The sequence below is a fragment of the Genypterus blacodes genome, unplaced genomic scaffold, assembly GCF_046128005.1.
Source record: "Genypterus blacodes isolate CSIRO-AG114 ecotype Tasmania unplaced genomic scaffold, CSIRO-AGI_Gbla_v1 ptg000182l_1, whole genome shotgun sequence".
Taxonomy (NCBI): Eukaryota; Metazoa; Chordata; class Actinopteri; order Ophidiiformes; family Ophidiidae; genus Genypterus; species Genypterus blacodes.
In genome coordinates, this window is record NW_027466983.1 from 155,644 (window position 1) to 168,152 (window position 12,509).

A 12,509-nucleotide genomic window follows, 5' to 3' on the forward strand; every position below is an offset into this window, starting at 1 on the left:
TCATATCTGCGTTCCTCCCAGGTCTCCCCCGCCTGCAGGGTAGTGCCTCAACCCCCCTCCCCTGCGCAGAGAGTGGAGAGCCACAGTGCAGCACCCCCGCAGCAGAGACCCAAAGTGATACATGGGCTGTCTGTCACGTACCGGACCGCGACACAGCCATGCTATTGTCGGCACCACGGGAATGGCGACGGCCAGCAGGTCGACCAGGAAGTGACGACTCCAGTAGCTTTTCTGCACCGGACCTGAATCTGGTAGGGACGACTCGTCTCCCTCACCTGCTGCAGCGCCGGCAAGTTGTGTCGTTTCTTCATCGCCATCGTCATCCTGCACGTCCACTACGGTGACATCGCGTATCTGCTCGGGGGAAGTAGATCTCCTTGGCTGGGAGGTTTGTGGCTTCTCTTCTTCTGGTGATATTCTGGGGCTCAAGTCTGGTGTCTGGGCCTGGGTGGAGATAACTAACAGCCCAACCTCCTCCTGCCTCTCCTCCTCACTGAGCTCCTCCACTTTTGTCTCCCCCTGCTCACCTTCTTCTGTGCATCCTTCCATCCTAAGCTCCTCTTGCATTCCTGCTGTTGTGTCTAGCGAATCACATTGTTTCTCTGGTGTTCTTTCCTCCTCTTCACCCTGACATTCTGCCTCATCAGATCCGTCAGTGCCCTTCTGTGTCTGCTGCCCTTCATCTACCAAAACCACCACTGCTGTTTCCTCCTCCTCCTCTATTGTTGCAGTTGCCTTGTCTGTCTTCTCCTTCTCCTGCTCTTCCTCTTCCTCTCCTCCCAGCGTCTCTACACAAAGAGGAATGTCCATGGAACACGACATAGTGGCGGAACGCCGCAAAGGAGGGACGACCGGCATTTTGGACAAAGGGATGGGCTCTGTTGCCGTGGACATCATAGTTGTTGTGGTTACTGATGTGGTGGTGGAGATGGAGTCCAGCTCCTCCTCCCCCTCATCAGACAGCCAGGTGGAGGTCGGGCTGCAGGCCTGGGAGCGGAAGGTGCGCTGCTCGGCGATGGTGTCCAGGTCAGAGGGGCAAGCTGCCGTTGTGGGAATGGGGCAGCTCTCCGTCTGAATTCCCGTCTCCCGCATGGGGTGCAGGTAGAGGTGGTGATGGGACAAGCAGGGGTGACTCATACAACCCACTCCTCCACCCAGGGCACAACGAAAGGGTGCCAGCCGCTCTCCCGTGCACAGCTTCTCATAGGTGGAGGAGTGCTGCAGGCTGTGGGCCGGGCTGTGGGACGAACTGCGAGGCAAAGTGTGAGGCAAAGTGTGAGGCAAGGTTTGGGAATAGGAGTGTGTCAGAGCGCTGGGCAGGGAGTGGGGAAAGGCCTGCGAGTAGGAGTTCAGTAACGATGTGGTTTCTTCAGACAGGAAGGCGGCCTCCAGGAGCAGGTCGGCCCGGCTGGGGATGCTGCTTTCCCCGCAGCAGACGAAGCCGCTGTCCTGTGTGCCGTCGCCTGACAGACAGGGGAAGTCCGGTGCGTTGCCGTTCCGGTCTGCCAGTGCCTGATCGCTCAGCTTGGTGTAGGTGGAGCTCCGGGTCAGGGATCGCGCTGGAGAACCGTCGCAGGAGCACGACCCCCTCCCTCGGACCGGCGGTTTTGGTATTCCGCTGGGACTTTCTCCTGACACCGACGCCGGTGCTGACCCCCCTACGCGGTTCCGAAAGCCTGGTATGCCTTCCCCCTCCCTGGCTAATCCCGTCTGGGCAAGTTCCATGCTGAGCAGCAGGTTCTCAAGCTTGTGGTTTTGAGCGTTGATGTCGTGGAAGTACTTCTGGACCCCTGCGTCCCCACTGAGCCCCCCGGCGTCGCTAAGCCTGGTACGAACTGTGTCCACGGTGTGTTTGAGCTGCTGGATATCTTGACGCGCCTCCTTCAGGGCCAGCTGAGCTTCCACACGGTGACACTCCTCCTCCACCCAGTCCTCCTGCATCCTGTACAGCTGACCTCTCAGCTCATCGATCTCTGTGTCCCTGAAGAGACCAGGGTAGAGGACAACAGAATTAGGAGGACAGAGATGGTAGAAGGATCTTGGAAGCGGATACGGGGACAAAGACGGTGTGTATCTCACCTGTCTTGCAGCGTGTTGATGGTTTCCTTTAGCCTGGCCCGCAGGTGCCGGATACACACCTCCTTCTGCTGCAGGGGGGTGAGGTACTGCTCTGGTGGAGGAGGTCGGATGCCGTGGTTGTCTGTACATGACGTGTACTTCTGGTGACGCCTGGTGACACACACACACACACACACACACACACACACACACACACACACACACACACACACACACACACACACACAGGTTATATACTTCATATATATTCTGTGCGACTCATTTGTTGGATTCAAAGGAGCATTTATTGATTTTTGAATAAAGTACTGCTGCACCTGTAAGATCCTGTCTGATCATAGTTCCATTGTATTATTTTGTATTTTATTTATGTATTTTACTGTTACATCTTTCCTTCCCTTTGTCTTTCTGTCTATAGCTGAATTTCCTCTCTGTCCTCGGCTAAACAAACAACAAACTTGGCTTTTTGTTTCCATGCACGTGTGTGTGTCTCACCCTTTGGTGGGGCTGCAGTCGCTGCCTTTACAGGAGCCTGAGTTGCTGTTGCTGCTGTGCGTGTTGTTGCCATGGGGATCTCTGTTACTGGGTGGGACTGTTGTGCGCCTGGTTGAAAGGGAAGGGAGAGATGTTAAATCTGTGGATAATGACACTAATACATGGAAACATCATGAAGCCTCACTTTGATCTCTGTGAGCTCATAACAATGTTCAAGATCATTCATCTGGACATGAAAGGATCATAATTGAGTTTAGGTTCACAAACGTGCCACAAAACACAAATGCACAAACTCAGACACATTGTCAACACATCACACAATCACAGCTGTGCCTCTGAAGCAAGGCAACAAGGCAATGATGTCACATTCTACAGATGGAAATGCAATATGATCTGTAAAATGGAAAACGGCTCAGATCGAACCAAACGTCAAAACAAAACACACCCTTAAAAAAAGACATGAATGCAGGAACACATTTGTTGAAAGACGTGGAGAACATGTTCATGTGCAAGTGAGCAACGACAACAGACAGATGGAATCACCAAAGAGTGATTGGTGAGGACATGCGGTGACCTTTGTGTCAAATGGCCAGATGTTCTTCTGTAATCACACACACACACACACACACACAGGATCTCTACATTCACATGCTTCACTGAATGACAACAGGACTCAGAACAGACCGAGAGCGAGGGGTCGAGGGCGAGTTTGTCGAGCGACTGTGGCGGTCCGGCGACTTGGTGGAAGTGTATCCTTTAGTCGGCGACTTGGTTGATGCATAGCCTTTAGTTGGACGCATTGAGACCATATAGCCTGTCTCCATGGGAACGTAGTCTAGCTCTATGAATCTGCAGTAGTCAAACCTGACCAGGCAGAGACAACAGGGGGTTAAATCACAGGTGATACAGGATCGCACCTGAACAAACTCTACTGCTGGAATAAGGTGACACACAACACGGTGCAGGGGATTCAAACTATGTGGTGCATTCTGGGTTCTAAGCCGGAGCTGCAAGCGGGTTCCAAAAATACTATGTATGAGCACTCAAACACACAAGGAGACCGAGAGATGTGAGTATAGACGCTTTCACACATCTGGCTCCTCTTCACTTGCTCCATCCACACACTGCCTCTCTATAGCACTTATCATGAACAGAACAGCTGGTTATAAACACATCTGACAGTTCATCCTTGTTATTATGAAAGAAGCAGAGCAACGATCACAGCAGCATTAACATTTATTCACAACAGCTTAGTGACACAGCGTGACGAGCTCTCACACGCCTGCGTTGACCAAATAGCTCATATTCTTTGTAACTGGATCAAACACAAAGTTGACCTCTAACACAGATGTGAAGATCAAAGTCAGCGGAAACATGACTTCAGAGCTTAGAGGCAGATCAGCTTGTGTGAAGCCGAGTGTGTTTACTGCAAGCTGCCCCCCTGCTGAGACCTTCATGCTTCTTCTCTTCTGCAGGACCACTGACAGAAGAACCAAACCACTCTCTGCTCACGTTACACGCACACACACAGCTTCACGCTTCATCCGGATCACTTGTCACCATAATAAAAAGGGCATTTGTCATATCAAGAGCTTCCACTATGCATTATTTTCACAATCAATTACTGTATTGATTAATTCCATTACTCAGATCAAATCATCATTATTATAATAATGCCATTTATATTTCTATTTTTGATACTATTGTTCTCTCTTTGATTAGTTAATTTGTTGCCATTTCAAGACATATTAAAAAATTTGGTGAAGTTTGGTTTCATGCTGACAAATAATTCACAACACTCTATCAACATCATGTTGTGTAACTCTCTGCATTTTGTAATGAAGTGTTACTTTGAAGGGACCTGAGTGTTGCCCAATCACCCAACCCACTGGTCCCCACAGAGGGAGGAAGGTGTGCAGCAGGGCCAATCAGAACAGCCATGAGAGAGTTCCACAGAGGACACAGTCGCTCCACTCCAGTGCACTTGGTGTCCTCTGTGTAACCTTTGTGCCTGCAGCTCAACCCAAATGGAGCCCAAAGCATGAAACACTAATAGAGTCAAATTCTCTCCCACATCCAACAGAAGAAAGAGAGATTTTGCAACTATATAGCATAAACCTCCAGTTGTGTAGAGACACTGGAGGAGCGAAGTAGAATTGTTCAGAGCTGCGCAACAAATGGTGAGAGCCATGACCTATGTGATCAAATAAGAAGAAAGGATCCCAGATAAGGACCCAGAGGATCCGTCTCAGAGGATTGATCAAGCCAAGACGCAAAGCAGAACGAAGCAGCTGAAGCAATAAAGACTAGAGAAGATAAATGGAGTAAGGAAAAGTGTTATAGATCAGCTTTGTTCAAAGATACACAAAGTGTATTGTGTTGTGTCTGGACTGTGTGTGGTGGGTGACAGTCTGGTGGAGGTAGTGGGAGGTGGAGTGTGTTGCACAGTAGTGAGACAGTGCTGGTGAAGTGTGAGTGGGTGGGGAATAGGAAATATCCCTCTATAAACTGGAGACTGAGCATTTCTCATAGGTATGTTGGTGTAAACTCCGGTGAGAGACTTTGCTAACAAAATTGAAATAATAAATTGCCATCGTATGACAAATAAACCACATTTTATCTTTTTATAAACCAAATGCCCATTCTCAGTTCAGACAGTGTCGGTGTCTCACCAGCTCTCTGCCGTTCATGGTGGCGACTGAGTGGCAGTAATTCTCATGAACCAGTGATCACCATCGATCACCGCCTGCCACGACTTCTACAGCACAGCTCTAGTTTGACTTCTACCGTGCATGTAGCCTCTAAACACACCTTCAAGGGAAATAGCAATTCCGGGATCACAGGTTTGACAAAATCCTTAATTGAAGGATGTAGAAGACAAGTATGTCCTTGCTTGATCCCATTGCAAAAATTCTGGTCCCAACGCACTCACAAACAAAGTGCGTCCTTGTTGTTTTATACCAGGGTTTCCCCAAGGTTTAGTTTGAAACTAGAAGCTGCTCAGATCGTGTGACACAGCAACACACTTGATGGCAACTTCTAAGCTAAATATCAACAGTTTCAGTGTTTCAGTGTGATCGTGAATCAGCCTGGAACAGAGGGGAAACCCTGGTGTGAAGGCCCTTCAAAAGGGTTCATTCTAAGGTTGTTTGGTTGATGTCTAAGTAAGAAATAACGAGCCTGAGTGCTGTTGTTGGTTATCTCAGTTGCTACTTGTCTGTTTTTAGTGGCTACAGTGCATGCCAGAGCTTTAGCTACAGCTGTGGAGCATGCTCTCTGAGACAGTAACTGAAGTGTGTCTCACGCAGGCGGCGCGGACACAGGAATGGCCACTGGTGCCGAGGCTGCTGGGGCAGCCGCCGGGGCAGCCGCTGGGGCAGCCGCCGTCCCTGACGCCGTCCCCGACGCCGTTTTGGGCACCGGGACGGGTGAGGATGACAGCATTTGCTGCAAGGGGCGTTTGGGCCGCAGCGCTTTCAGAGGGTTGAATCTGAGGAAGAGACGAGAGAGAGGAGGACACCACAGCTACAGATTGAAGCGACTGTAGCTACATTACCATGCCAGAGACTCTAGCAGCAGCACTACAACACACTCCAGTCTATGAGGGTGTTAAAAATGACAATTAAAAAAATCCACTGCTTCTTTGTGAAATGGAAAATTCATTGTTACTTCATTGCTCTAATCTTTATAAGGTGTAACATCTGAATGAGAATGTTAGTGCTTACATACATGAATTTAAACTGTATTGCTTTTTGTTTAAACGTTTTGGCATCAGTTTTTAGCAACTAATCATTTTGTTTGGCTGCCCTGCAAACTGCAATGCCAAATTATCTCATTAAGTGCTGACTGTGCAAACCTGGAGCTCAAATGAAATCAATAACTGAAACCTTGCCAACATTCATACTTTATACCATTTAATCAAACAACAAATCCATTACCCCATGGTTAGAGTGAGAATTAGAGGTTTAAGCTTAAATGTCCTACAGGCTGTCAAAATGTAAACGTCACATGGAGGCATCAGTGGTCGCAGCAGGACAATGAAAACACATCATCCAGTAACAAATAACAGCTCAAAGGAACGGAACCATTGCACTGCAGCTGTGGGAGAAAACACACATCAAACACACAAAGCTGTGTTCATCCCTACACACCAAACAAACGCTCTCATACAGAAACAGTAGATCAGCATTACAAAGGTCACACCACACAAATGCATTAGGAGAGATGTCAAGAAGAAACACCCTTGCAAATAAAATGATATATAAGGGAAAATGCAGCAAAACTGGGTGGGCAGAGTGAATAAATACAGTTGAGTCAATTCAGTGACAACAACTGTACTGGATTGATGGTAAACTGATGTCCAGTCCCCTTAAATCCTCTGTCATCTCCCAAAGCCACACGGAGCTCTGATCTTTAAACTGACGCCTGCTGCATTCACTTCCTGTGTGGCGCACAGAGCAGAGTCCTTCCTCAAACTGCACACCAAACAAACCCTGCTTAGTCTGAACATTCAGTCACATTGAGGTTTAAGTCAGGCTCAACTTGTGGCCTAGTGACCGCTCATATTTTCATCAATAATTCAGGTAACAGCAATTATTGACAACCAGAGAGTCTCATGTGCATAATAAGAGAAAGGCTGAGGGGAGGTGTGGCTGTGGCGAGACTTCTTATTGGACGGCTTCTTACCTGCGTGAACCTGGCGCAGACCTCCGATTGGCCGGAGCAGGAGCAGACATGGGGTCAAACAACCTCTGTTACTGTCTTAGTTTTCCTCTGTCCTCACTTTCTCTCTCAGCTTGAGCCTGGGGGGAAACAGAAATGATCCATGAGCAAAATGTCAAGAACGAGAGAGAGAGAAATAAAAGAAAGATTGCAAAAATGAGGGATTAGGGAGAGCAGAGGGGATGAATTGTGCTGACTGCCTCCATGCTGGGCTGTGGATGGCTCAGCATGCAGCCCGGTGCTGCTGAGTCAAGCTCGCACATTGCTGGCAAAGTCAGAACATCAGGGTTCCGACTGCCAATCGCCCCTCAGCCTTTTGGGAGAACCAACCAATCACCATTCATCTGTGTCATCTCAGGCCAGAGAGCGATGAGGACGACAGAACTGACCCCGGATCTGTTTGTGTGTGTGTGTGTGTGTGTGTGTGTGTGTGTGTGTTTGTGTGTGTGTTCTTGTGTTTAGTCGGTGTGTGCCCTGTTTATGCATGTATGTTTATGCACACAGACACACACACACACAGAGTTACATCATTCAATCTATCCTGACTAGGAGGACTCACACAGACATACATCTGTGGGTTTTGCTTGCTCTGGCTTTGTGTCGTTGCTGGAAAGGCCAAAGGCAAACCGTTCCTGATGGAGGTATGGACTCATTATTGGACACTTTGAGGTTGGCAGTTGCTCATTGAACACATTGATTCAGCTGTTGGCCGGCTGATTTAAAAAAGCAACTCTGCACTTTGTAACTGCTTCTCTCAGCTGTTTTTCTCTCATTGTTATGGTTTTATTTATCCTATACATGAATCCTGGCTATAACTCATCAGGTGAATAGAAATGCTGCTCTAATGGGTGGATCAATATTCTTCAGGTGTCAGCTGAATGGTACTGAAAGATGTTTTCAGTAGTTTGTCCCCACATTTGATTAAGCTCGCTAAAGTAAAGAAACACTTTTCTACACAATGCAGACAACAGAAACTGATCATCTTCACACACTGGGTTCATAGCGATGGTGCTCAATTGGATTTTCCAGGTGCATCTAATAAAGTGGGCACTAAGTGTATCAGGCATCTTATCAGGAATATCCTTCCAGAATCTCATGCCAGGCAGAAGAGAAGGAAGGAAACAGGAAAAGTACGTAGAGATGTAAAGAGGAAGATTTGTCTCATCCATTATTCATCACACGTCTTAGTGCTGCTTGAGTGCCAAGTGTGTTTGTGTGTAAACGTGCTGCTTCGCTTCAACTCTCCTTCCTGCTGGATCACTCATAGAGGCTTTGATGATGCTCTGCCAAACAAACAGACTGGCTTATGTTGTAACTGTAACTGTTTTACGCCCGCTGGAGGTGGATTGGAGTTGATAAAGAAGTAATTCACCAAACTTTAGTGGAAACAGACTTAGTGACTTAGTGACTTCATCTAGTGTTTACAGACTCCTGTCTCCTTTTTTGTGGCCTTTAGGAGACATGGAAATGGAAAGCACTCCAACAAAGGGAGCTGCAGACAGAAGCACAGACAGATTTGAGGCTATAATGATTATGACAGTCATTCCTAGAGAGGTATAGATCACAGAAAATCCACCCCATGTTTACTTCTAATCTTAATATTGCAGGATGAAGATGAGAGGCGTCAATCACAAAATATGATTTCATGGAAACAATGACAATTCACAGTTGTTGACTTCTTAAAGAATTTGCGTATGCTTTGCTCAAAAATGGCAATAGAAATCCCATTAATCACTTTCTCCCTCTTAATTTAACTGTTAATGTTGCTAACGTTTTTTATTCTGATGTTATTATCATTTCATTATTCCAAATTGATCAAAAATGGGTTGTGGCATTTTGGGATATTCATTGTTTCCCAATCATAGTCTCTAGTAACCATATGTGCATGAATCTACCTGAACCCTCCACACAAACACACACGAGCATCCTCTTCATCATTCATCATCATCATAGGCTAAGGCAGCATGTTCTCCAAAACCGGGCGCTGTCACTTTAAGATCAAACCCCACCACAGCACATTCATACAAGATTTATTAAGTTAGGTCTGTTATGTAACATAGCAGCACCGGCCAGAGTGAGGCAGAAACACAAGGTGCTCCTGCGATGACAAAGATGGAGGACGGGTAAAAGAAAGAGACAACAAGAGCTGGGAGAGGGGAGAGAGAGGGATTAGGAGGGGAAGAAACAATCGGGAGGAGGATGAGAGGAGAGAAAGATGGGTGGAGGAGAGACGCAGATAATAAAATCAACGATGAAGTTTGTGGATCTGGCAGAAAAATGTGGACTAACACTATCACACACACACTCACACCCCCCCACCTCTGGGACTGCAGCATGGGACACACTGCGGTTACTCTTACCAACGAGTCCTTGCCACCTAGGGCGACAAACATGACCTTGACTCAGCTCATCTCAGTATCATTGTGCAGAGTGTGTGTGTTGGTTTGTGTGCGCGTGCATGAACTTTAGCTCACGCAGGCCCAAACAAATGCTGGTTAAGAGCTTCAACACACAAACAAACATAAGAAGAGCAAAGGGAAAAAGAGGTAAACAAGCTCCCCTTGTAGGCAGACTGGGGTGGTAAAGGTGTGTGTGTGTGTGTGTGTGTGTGTGTGTGTGTGTGTCAGTGGGAAAAGTATGAGTCACATCTGCTACTGTGCTCTCACAATATGATTCTCCATGAATACCCCAAACAGCCAAATGCAGACACACACACACACCCACAACCAGGCAGACAGACAGACAGACAGACAGACAGACAGACAGACAGACAGACAGACCCGGGGTCCTGAACACTGAGTCACTGCTATTAATCCAGGCAATATATTCAACAGTATGCATGTGTGTGTGAGTGGAAACTGAGTAAACAATGAGTCCATTTAGATTGAAATAGATTAGTTAAAGGGGATATTTATATGTAAATATAGTCAAGAGTATGTGACAAACACCTAGGTCCTGAAACGCTCTGAGGGGTTTCACTGTGATTGGTCCATGTCATCATCACAGCTTTGTCTGCAGATGTAACACACATCTGCAGACACAGCTGGTTGCACAAACTCACAAAGCACAAAACAACACACACAAAACACACAAACAAAAGCACAGAGCGGCGGATTTATTTGTTGATGCAATGATACTGTATGTGTTGTGTGAGAAGACATCACCGATGTAATGGACAACACTTTGGAGCCTGTTCGTTTGTTTGTTTGTGTGTTTGTTTGTCAGGTTTAATCGTCTACAGCAAATATGGAAAGAAAACAAGCTACTGTAGTGAAAACATGATCTCTATTGGTCACAGATATATGGTGCCTCCATATTCCACTTAGTCGTAAGTATAGAGAGCTCCTGCCTGAAACTCCTCCCCATCCTCTCGCTCAACCCTGTATGTTTCTCCCACACCCTCTTCCTCCTCACCTCCTCCTCTCCTTGATCTCTTTCTGCAGGTCACAGGGGAGATCAGGTCATCCAAAACTACTGTGCAATATCCACCCGGAACCTAACAGCAAAATACCCTCATTCTCTCACCTCTCACTGTTCTTTTATAAGATCCTATTCCAAATAGACGAGTCTGGTCAGACAGCTGACTGAGCCTCCCTGGCATCTCCTCCAGATTTACACTCCACCAGCCAGAAAGGAAAAACAAACACCAGGTTGAGCAGAATAGTAGTTTGTCCTCTACTAGCTCACCAGGTGCCAACACACACACACACACACACACACACACACACACACACACACACACCCGGTCGCCATGCTGCAGTGACTTTCACTGTGGCCTGCCAATGTGTTTGACAATGGGAACTGGACACTTTCCTCAGGCAAAGTGACAAAAATGACAAGTCAACAAGAACTTGAGACTTGCATGCTGTACTCTATGTGCTAGGAATGATGGCTTTTAGAGGAATACATGGTGTGTTTGTACTGCATCCATGACCTTCTACAAAACAAAATATTAACCATTTTTCATTAAATATGTATACAGTTACATATTTGTACATTTGTCAGGCAAGGTGAAGCATTTTGAGCAGGAGGTCCGGACCTAGCAGCAGGTGAACATGCTCACTCCTGCTGCTCACTGTGGCTCAGATGTAAACATTTGAAATATAAAAAGCAGGACTTAGACACATTCAGCAAAGCTCTGCTGTGTCGATGCAGCTCCTAAAGAATCACCGGTGTCATCGGAGAGCAAACTGGTGACGTTTGTTTTTCAGAGCCGGTGCACAAGGATCAGGCAAATCCTGCTGAGTCACGCTACTGCTGCAGCAGATGCAGAGCAGCTTAGCTAAGGTCCAGCAATGCACAGCTACAAAGCTACGGTGTTTGTGTGTTTGCTGTCATGTCAGTCAACACAGACTGAAGAAGGCACTGGTTCATGTGTATGACGGAAATATTATATCACTTTAATGTATGAATACTTTGTTCCTGATGATAGTAAACTAGTTACACAGCTCTCAGTGCATATCTGTGCTAAATCAGGTCAAAAGCTAATAATATCCCTCACTGTGAGTGCTGTAGTCTCAGTGATCATCCTCATTATCTATGACAATCTATTTTGCTTTCTGACAAGACAAGCAAAGGGCATTGATAGAAGAGGAAAACAATATTCACAACCTCCCATTCAAGTAAATATGACGTGGGTGGAGGAGTAAAGGCGGCACACACTCATTGTTGAATTCATTCAGGATGAAGATGATGGAATAACACAGCAGTAAAACATCTTGCGTTCTTGTGAGAAAATGTTTTGGACGATGCACCATATTGTGAATCTTCGGTCATCAGAGTCAATAGAGGCTCAAGCACATCAATCAAAAGAGAAGTGACTGTGAGGTTGAGCTGTAACTACTATCTGATCATGAGTTCTATACCTGTGAAGACCCCACGTATCACTGATTTATCTAATTATGCATGTTACTATCTTTAAATATCCCCCATGTCCAGTATATGCACGCATTCGTCTGTCGCAGTTACTCAGCAAAGTCTGCATCTCTAAACAGCAAGATAGGAGCTTCATTTAGCAGTGCAGTGCAACAAACTACAATATAAACTTTAAATAAACACCTCATTGCAGATTTTTCTTTGTAGCAAGAGCAGCCAATACAACAAAATGAAACATAGAATCCAGAGCAGACATGTTTATGTAAATGTTGACATCTGAAGTATTTTGCTTGAGTTTTCAAAAATCTAAAACCGAATAATCAATTTAAATGTTAAAGTCA

At 46.4% G+C, this 12,509-nt stretch overlaps 1 protein-coding gene across 1 annotated transcript; it reads right to left on the minus strand.

The window, feature by feature from the left end:
- snphb (syntaphilin b) lies at nt 1–7,307 on the minus strand. Its single transcript, XM_076167954.1, has 7 exons — nt 7,258–7,307; nt 5,876–6,061; nt 3,310–3,435; nt 2,572–2,679; nt 2,080–2,229; nt 1,338–1,981; nt 1–1,226 (listed from the first exon to the last, which is right to left on the minus strand). The coding sequence occupies exons 1-7, from the start codon at nt 7,305–7,307 to the stop codon at nt 1–3; spliced, it is 2,490 nt and encodes an 829-aa protein (XP_076024069.1).
- Nucleotides 7,308–12,509: the final 5,202 nt, after the last annotated feature.